Source organism: Austrofundulus limnaeus, unplaced genomic scaffold (genome assembly GCF_001266775.1).
Source record: "Austrofundulus limnaeus strain Quisiro unplaced genomic scaffold, Austrofundulus_limnaeus-1.0 Scaffold147, whole genome shotgun sequence".
In the NCBI taxonomy this organism is placed as follows: Eukaryota; Metazoa; Chordata; class Actinopteri; order Cyprinodontiformes; family Rivulidae; genus Austrofundulus; species Austrofundulus limnaeus.
In genome coordinates, this window is record NW_013952549.1 from 141,434 (window position 1) to 150,456 (window position 9,023).

General features: G+C 42.1%; 1 protein-coding gene across 2 annotated transcripts in view; it reads left to right on the top strand.

The window, feature by feature from the left end:
• The window catches only part of mideasb (mitotic deacetylase associated SANT domain protein b), a gene marked incomplete in the record, with an annotated part of 54,363 nt that overhangs the window by 6,237 nt on the left and 39,103 nt on the right, over positions 1–9,023 (top strand). The window contains 2 exon segments of one of the 2 annotated variants that reach the window (XM_014016521.1): positions 5,227–5,339; positions 5,474–7,153. In XM_014016521.1, the coding sequence (XP_013871975.1) occupies positions 5,741–7,153 (1,413 nt within the window). 2 annotated transcript variants of the gene reach the window in all.

The following is a 9,023-nucleotide window of genomic DNA, read 5'->3' on the forward strand; positions in this document are numbered from 1 at the left end:
ATATATATACATACATACACACACACATATACAGGCCACATGCATTTTGAGTTTTGTGTTTTTGTTATTGCCCATCGCCAAAGATGTGAAACCTTCAGAAAGTAATTATTTGGATGTACATCTCTGATTAACCTTTGGAGTCACTCCAGTTCAACATGACTGTCGTAGCTTGTTGACATTACAAAAAGGGCTCTAACTAACAGTTTTATAAATATTGAGCTAAAATTTGGTGTGACAGTAGCTGACAGTCACAACACAGAGTTCAAGTGGTAAATGAGCTTGAAAGTTGGACTACAGCCGTGCAGAGATGTTGTAGGGTGACATTCCTCTTCATGCTTGCTGTCAAAACTAAAGTTGCAGTTTGAGTTGCAACAAAGTGTGAATTTGAATTAGTTTTAAGTTTTCTTCACTGCCAGGCTGTGACTGTGTCAGAAGTTTATTATATATTTAGTCTTTAGGTTTGCAGAAACCATTGTTTAGAATGAAGAAATGTTTGCATATTCAATTCTCACATGATGGTTCATGATGGTTTTGATGGATGCTTTCAGAGGAAAGTGGATAAAAATGGCTGCTTTGATCTGTCGTTGTGATCAGGAGCCTCACAGACCGTGGAGCCCCACCGAATCAGAAGGGAAGAATCTTAAGCGGCCTCGTGACGACAGCTTTCTTCCACTTGTCATCCCGGTGTCAGTTCCTGTTCGGAGACAGGAAACCTCCTCTCCGGGTAGAGATGAGGCAGTGCTGGCATCGAACTGGCCTCTTAGGCCCCCGAACACCCAGGACTTTGGTCGAGCAGATCACAAACTCTCAGTGATCGTCACACGCAGACGCTCGCTCAGGAACTCCTTGACGGAAAGTTTGGAGGTAAGCGCCTTCATTTTTCTGTCTTTATTGCCCGTTGTCCTGAAAGACGGGGAATAATATTTGCACGTTTTGTGTGCTTCTTTCAGAAAAATGTTTTATTAATTATTAAAGTGTTTTGGAAAGTAATAATCGAATGTACATCACATCTGATTAACTTTAGGAGTACACAAGAAAACACAAAAATATCAGCTAAAATTTGGTGTGGTACAACTGAAAGTGATGACCAATACTTCTTATGAGCACTGACAAACTGCACAGCTTTCTATAAAGTTTTGTCATAAACGTTTTAAAAGCAATTCTGTTAGCAAAATATGAACCGCTGGACAGATTTTAGCAACAGCTTCAGACAGTAGTGACTGACTGTCATACATGTGTATACAAATTTAATAACAAAAATCTTTAGAAATCTAAAGTTAATGAACCTTAGCAAACACTAAAATTACAACAACCCATTTAGTATTGAAGATCTGAAGTCTGGTGTAGTAGTAGCAGATTAATTATTTAATTTTTAGTTGTTTTTAAGTTATTTCATTAAAGACAAACTAGCTGCATTTCCGTTGACCATGAAAATGCGCAAATTAGAATTTCGAAACTAAATTTGCTCAATGGAAACACGTCAATTTGAAAAAAAAAATTACGTTTTTCGACAAAATGTTTTTGCGCTAGGAAGAGGTGGTATTTCGGCCATATCGATATTGGTGTTTTTTGCAAAACTGCAATGGAAACACTTTTTTCACATCACGTGAGTCACGTGATCAACAACCGGCTGTTTCTACTGGCGAAAAAGACGACGATGAAGAAAACAGGAACTAGAAGTAGTTGTGAAATCACAGAAGTAGTAAAAGAAAGTAGTAAACTCAATGACTACAATTTCCCAAAAACACAACATACGTAGCCGCTCCCAAGTAGGGTCTTGTCGCTGGAAAGCCTCGATAAAAGATGCTGACGTCTCCTCTGATGATGAGCGATAGTGTTGCGGTAGCAATATGCTATGTGTTTACATCCCTTGCCGCCATGTTTGTAATGACTTATTGTGAGAACAAACGTATTCACGCGTGACTTTATTAGCATTTCTTACTTAATGGAAACACCGCAGTTGCGAAACTGTGTTTTTTCGACATTAACAGAATATCGACAAAGTTTTGCGCACATTGACAATGGAAACACAGCTACAGTAAGAAGTTCCACAGTGCCATGTGTGACAATCTGGCGTCATGTCATCCTGATCAGTTTGTTTTTTCCTGCTTTACTTCCAGTTATAAATCCTTGAGTTCACACTACATCACCCCACAAACACCCTCTCCCTTCCCCCCTAATGTATTCCTCTGTATGAGTCCCCTGCTCTGATTTTCTCCCTTTCCCTCTGTCATTGGGGAGGATTAGGTGAACTGGTTGCCCTGTCCCAGATCGGACAGATTAGCAGGGTTTAGGATGCTGTACATTATGTTCCATACAGTTGAGGATGGGGTACTACATTCTTTCTTCTTTTTTCTCTTGAATTTCTCTGTAATTTCTTCTTTTTGAGCCCGTGGGATTGAAAGGGCGATCATGTTATTGCCTATATGTTTGTGTTTCTGTGTGTGTTTGTCTCTTTGCAAAATGTTTCATCACTGAACAGGTTTTAATGATGTTCTCAGAGGTGACAGATGAACCCAATACAAGATGGCCATCACTCGACCTTAGCAAACACAAAATGACTCATTCAGTTTTACAGATATTGACAATGTTGTCACATTTTACTGAAACTAGTTAAAAGTTCAACCCACACAGGTTAAACCAGAATTTGTTGTAGTTCATAGTTCATCACTGAAACACAAACTCACAAATCCAAAATAAACTCAATCGATTTCTTTATTTTATGACTTCTTGTAAATTGCTTAAATCATAAATATGGTGCTTCTACGACTAATTCTAGGTTTTTTATGTCACTTACATTTACCTTCTTCAGAGAGCAGTGTGTCATAAATACCTGGCGTGAGGTTGAACAGCTGATCGTTTATTTCAAGGAGGAACTCTCCGTGCACAATAAAACAAAAAACAAAGCTCTTTTAATATTCAAAATAAATTCAGTTCTTTGTCTTTCGTGTATAATTCCTTTACTCCATTTCCCTTTTTTATTGAGGTTTGGATCCCAAATGTTGAGTTTTGGTGCTTCGAAATACACTCAACAAAAAATATAAATACATCACTATTTGTTTGTTTGTTTGTTTGTTTGTTTGTTTGTTTGTTTGTTTGTTTGTTTTATTTATTTATTTTCATGAACTAAACTCAGATCTCATATAGGGCTGCCACGATTAATCGATTAATCGACGACTGATCGATTATTAAAATAATCGTTTGTGGCAGCCCTAGTCCTATGTTTCCAATAATATATTTTTTAGAAACCACTAATAAAGAGTTTTGAAAACAAGTGTTTGTGAACGAGGCATTTTACTCGTTAAACAATGGTTTTGAAGAAGTCTCTTGAATGTCTTGAGACTTTTTGATGATAAATAATGATTATTTAAAAAACTGGTTATAGTAGTAAATGGACTGTACTTGAATAGGTAGGAAATGTATTGTAACACAGTATCATGACATGGGATCACAGTATATTGTGGTACTGCAAGCATTGTAAAATATTACCTTTTTTTCACCAAAAATATGAATAAAAAAAACTCAGTATGTCTTATATGTATTTTGTATGTTTCATATGTCGTATTTCATCCATGTTTTCAATGGTTAGGCCAAATGTTTGTTTGATAATATGTTTGTGGCAGCTTTTAGAATTCTAATTTTAATTTATTATAAACAATATGGTCACCCACCACTCTAACAATAACCTTTATCTTGTGCTGAAGTTTTATAAACAGATGAAGTGATTCTGCTACAGTCTGTGTTTCTGTCAGAGGGTCCCTTAAGGGAGTAGCGTGAGTACTGCAGTCATTTTAGTGCATTAAATGTTTCATATGGTCGTTGCATTTGGCCTCTTCAGTACTACCATCCATCAGGGCCATAAGCAAATGCATACTTGCAGAATTAAAAGGGCGTCCTGAATGGGAAACTTCAATTTGGCTTAAAAAACGGGACAGCCCAGCTAATACAGGACAGTTGGCAACCTTACCTCAGCTTTGCAGGCAGCGGGTGACGGTCTAATCTATCAGATGCAGCCATTGGTGCTTAGTGCTAACGTTTACTCACAATGCTAACGTTTGAGCTAGCATTATACTCTCAAGCTCCTCAGGAGTGGAGGAGCCAAATGGCTGACTGACTGCCACCAACTAGCGATTGACAGCTAATAATGCAACACGAAAATGACCTGCTGGCATGAAAGTTTACCTTTTTAAGCTTTGATTAAATATCACTACAGTGCTTTAGTGATACAGTATCAGGAAATGAAATATTGCGATATTTCAGTGTATCAATATTTCCTGACAGGGCTGTGGTTAGTTAGGGGAGTTGGCTTCCAATGCAAGAGTTGGCGGTTTCGATTCGTGTGCCTGGGCAAGACACTGAACCCCCATGGCCTCTGATGTGTGTCCCATCAGTGTACGAGTGTGATATAAACACTGGTTAGACTATAGAATGATCTATCTAGATTAGTTTTGTAAAAGCTATATGAATGGGTAAACGAGGGAACAGATTGTAGTGTAAAGTACTTTGAGTATCCTGGTTGAATAGAAAGGCACTATGTAAGAACAGTCCATTTAACCTTATTATACTGTGCCTTTCCATTCAGTCAGGATACTCAGTGTTTTACACTACAATCTGTTCCCTTATTTACCCATTCACACGCACATTCATACATTAGCTTTGCAAAGATATAGTACTAATCTGTATAAATCATTCTATAGAGACTAATCAGTGCTTTAAATCATAATCATGAACTGATGGAACACGCATCAGAGGCAGGGGGTTAGTGTCTTAACCAGGGACATTTTAATATGTGACTCAATGGTGGTGGAGTTGAACCGCTAACTCTCTCATTAAAGGACAACTGCTCTAACCAGTCAGCCACAGCTGCCTGCCTTCATATAAAAAGTGTACTCCAGTAGATTAAATCATAAGAGATGGGGGCTTAGGAGACGAACAACAAAATAAAGTGCATGACTAATAATTGGATTTACAATTAAAACATGCTGATTTTAATTTAAAAAAATGGTCGTTTATCACTCGGTCACTAATAGTTCAATAAGACTGCAACTAGAAATTCATGTCTTCTCCCAGTTCTCCTGCTGTTTTCACTAACTATCCCAACAGTCGCAGCTCAGTGAGATATCACCTTTACAAAGCCGCATTGACATCCTGTAATGACATTTCCAGTAACTATTGATTATACTATCTCTATCACCTACTTTCCTGTGTGTCCACTAATAAACACAGGTCAGGTCATGTGCTGGATTTATTTTCCTGGACGGTTGCGATTGTCCTGTGAGCCAGCGAGTGAACCCACCCCTCCTCTACACCGTCCTCACACTCGATGCTTTGCAGTGGAGGTCTGTTGTTGATAAAGCAAACAGCAGGTTTTTGCCTCACTGAAGCTAACGAGTTCGCCTCCCTCCTCCTTTGGGGGAATCTCTTTGGTCTGATTGCCCAATCCTTGACCTCTGTTTGTTTTGCTTTTTTACAGGGTGTTGCCCATGAATAAGAAAACACGCAGACTTCTTCGGATCTGTTCCGCCCTGGCTGGAGACCTTTTGAGAACATCACAAAGGACTTCAGAGTGAATAGAGGATCATCTCAGTCGAGCTGGATTCTTGCTGCACACAAGTTATACGACTTCATCTTACTGTGAATGCCCAAGTACATTTAGCGTCTACATTTGCTGTTTTTATGTTGATAAAGTTCAGACAAGTACTTGGTTTGACAAAGAACAGTTACCTTCTTCGGTGTATTCATGCCCGTCATGAGCGTACCAGCCCAGCAGAAAGCCAACGCCAAAAGAACGGGCAAACGGATAACATTTTTTAGCGATCAAAGTGGCGATTCAATGAAGGAGGCTTTACAGCACCCTGACGGGGCATACTACGCCCCCAGCGGCACCGCCTCAGACCCTGGACAGAGTGAAGCAGCAAGTACCGTGACCTCCAACCCAGAGGGTCCTCACATGTACCTCAACTCTGTCATTTTCAGCCCGGAGAAGGGAGACCAGAGCCGGGGTCACTATCAGCAGACTGTGCCAATGAAGTGGGCTCACCAGGAGCCCAGTCAGCAGCAGCAGCCTTCCCTGTCCCAGCAACAGAGAGCTGCCTCATGGACCATGCCTAACTGGGGGCCAAACTTTGCAGATTACTCACGGACCCAGAACGCATTTGCAAAACCCATGCACGAGACGTCGAGCTTGCAACCACATCAGCAAGCCACAAACAGAGCTGCGGACAAATCAGTGGAAACGTACAGAGACGCAGCAAAGTCTCGGGCCCTGGACTGGGAGCAGCAGCAACAGTCGCAGGTCTTTCAGGAGACGCTAAAACCTGGAGTCCTGAACCCTCAGCAGCACGGTGCATCCCACCCTGCAGGAAGCTCAGTCTTGCAGCCCTTCCAGTTGGCCTTTGGTCAGCCCAAACAGCACCTGCCGGCTTACTACCGGACCTTCCAGGGGAACAGGACAACACTACCCAACCCGCCTAACTACCCTGCATCTAATGCTAAACCCTCACATCACCTGCAGCCCCTGCAGAATCCAGAACAAGTACAGCGCCAACAACAGCATCCCGTCATCCAGCAGCAAATTCCGCACCATCCCATCATCCAGCACCAACAGGCGCAGCAACAACTGCACCACGAACAGCAGCAACAAAAGATGCAACAACAGCGGCAGCAGCTGCAGATTCAGCAGCAAATGCAACATCAGCATTTGCAGGAACAAAACCCTCACATGCTCGACTATTACTCTGCTGCGCACAACGCACACCCCCATCCACAGCCCGTGGTGGTGCACTCCCAGGAGTCCTCTGCTCCAGCTCCCCCAAAGATCCAGGAACCCATGATCCAGGACATCACACCAGAACCCCAGCAGCCGTTGGATCCCCTGCAGGCTCCTCTGCGCTCTGAGCCCACCGCGCAGACACAGCTGCGCCGATCCCGGCGCCTCTCCAAGGAAGGCGGGGCACCGTCCGAAAACCCTTTTCTCCCCGCACCTTTAGATCCCGCTGGGCTGCAGGGGTCCGAAAATGGGGCCCGGGACGTCCAGGCGGCCCCCACAGGAGTCATCCAGAGCACGCGAAGGAAACGCCGCGTGTCCCAGGAGGTCAACCTGGAGCTGCTGGCTCAAGAGGCCTCCGAACGGAAGTCTCCATCAAACGAGAAGGTGTGTAAATGACTCATTTAGAGGTTTTCATTGTAAAGTATCAAATCTAAAACTGGATATCGGTCAGGGTTCAAAGAGCTTACAGCAGTAGTTTTCACCAGATATGTTGATATGAGGTTTTGAAATACAGGCACTCGCTCGATGTAAACTAAGCACTCTGACAAATCCGTGGAAAAACGTGCTTGAGTCACGTGATTGGCTGGTTGTAGTATGTGTAGCTAAACAATTTAATCAGACAAACGTAGAATTTCAGAGAACGTCTAGGTGCAATTAACTTTTAATGCAGAGAATTTTAAAATGATCTATAATTTGTCTTTTTGCTTTTCTGTTTGTTTTGCTCTTTTTCATTTCTCATTTGCTTTACATCAGAAAAAAAGAGCTCTTTTAACAGAGAGTTCAGGGTGTTTTGAATCCTACCATTGAGATGTAAATTTAAACTAGTCTTTTCAGTCTTGACTACTTGCAAAAACTTTTAACAAGAGCTGAGAATTTATTTTCTTGCGTCATCCTCGGGTTTAATTGCGTTGGGATCTAAATTCCCAAAGCAGCGGAGTAAAATGGAGCAACTGGCCTATTTGACTACCAGGGAAAAAAGTGTGCCAGAGCTCGTGTTGTTTGTGATTAGCGTGTTGCTGGAAGAGATGCAGAGTGTAATCAGCACCCGGCGAAGTTTGCACTACAAACTGAGCTGCTCAGCTCTGCCTCGAGGGGGGAAACCCTGGAGCCGAAGCAAGACTTTTACCCTGAGAGTGCTACTGAGGGGTAAATGTTTTTGTTCCTAACAGCTTTTTAGATGAAAACCTGGTAAATTATCTCTGCTGGACGAGCTCTTATCTGTGTTTATGTGGCGGGGCCTGTCGATTGTGCAACGAGCGCTGTTGCCAAATAGTGTTCAGTCAGTGTGTTTGTAGAGCAGCTTGGCCGTGCCCTGAATTTGCCTCATGAGTAGCTGATCACACAGGCTGTGTGTCTGGTTACATGCCTGCACACCTCCCCCCACTTGTGCTCCAGCTTCTCCTCCCCGCACCCCACCCTGCACAGAGGGGGGGTTCGGGGTTGCCTGGCTTGCAGCGCTCAGCAGAATATCTCTGGTGTAAAGGCTGGAGTTTTCCACCAACAATAATAAGCAGAAATCCAGGCGTAGCCACAGCGCTACGTGCCTCTCTGCCCGTGACGCTGCAGCGAGCTGCGCCTTTTTAGCCGTCTTGTGATGTGGTGCTTCAGATTGTTTTGAAGTCACACTGGTTCAGAGCTGATTGCGGCTCCTAAGTGCACAAGAAGTTGATGCTCACTCATTGTGGTTTCTCAGAAGAAAATGTGAAGAATGTGAAAGGGACGGTTCCGTAAACTCTGTCTCTTTAGGGCTGCACTTAGTAGTTAGAAATGGTGGGTGAAACCGTGCAAACATGCCTGTCTGCGAAAGAAGTTTTACTGTTTGTTTGAAAGAATTATTTTGATTGTCAGCTCGTTTCGTGATTTAAATTTGAATCTGGATCTGTTTCAGGTTGAATTGGAACACGTAGTGGATTGATAGTTTATATAATGTCTTATGGCTTTTGGTGTTAATTGGTCATATAAAAATAAATTACATAGAACTGATTTAGATTTTAGGTATTAATACATCTTGAGCTAAAGATCACATGCATTTTTTTCTTTTCTTTTTCTTTTTGCCACTTCAGTAGAAAGCAGAACTGAATATTAGTTTCTTAGTTTCTTCATCATCAGTGACTATTTTTTAAGAAGAAAAAAGTGAAAAGTATGTGAAATATATACAGAGAAGACACAAGACAACACATCCGACATCTTGGCTGCACACCTACAGAAACAGGGAAAACAAAAACGGCAACAAAATTGCATGTCTGTATAATTA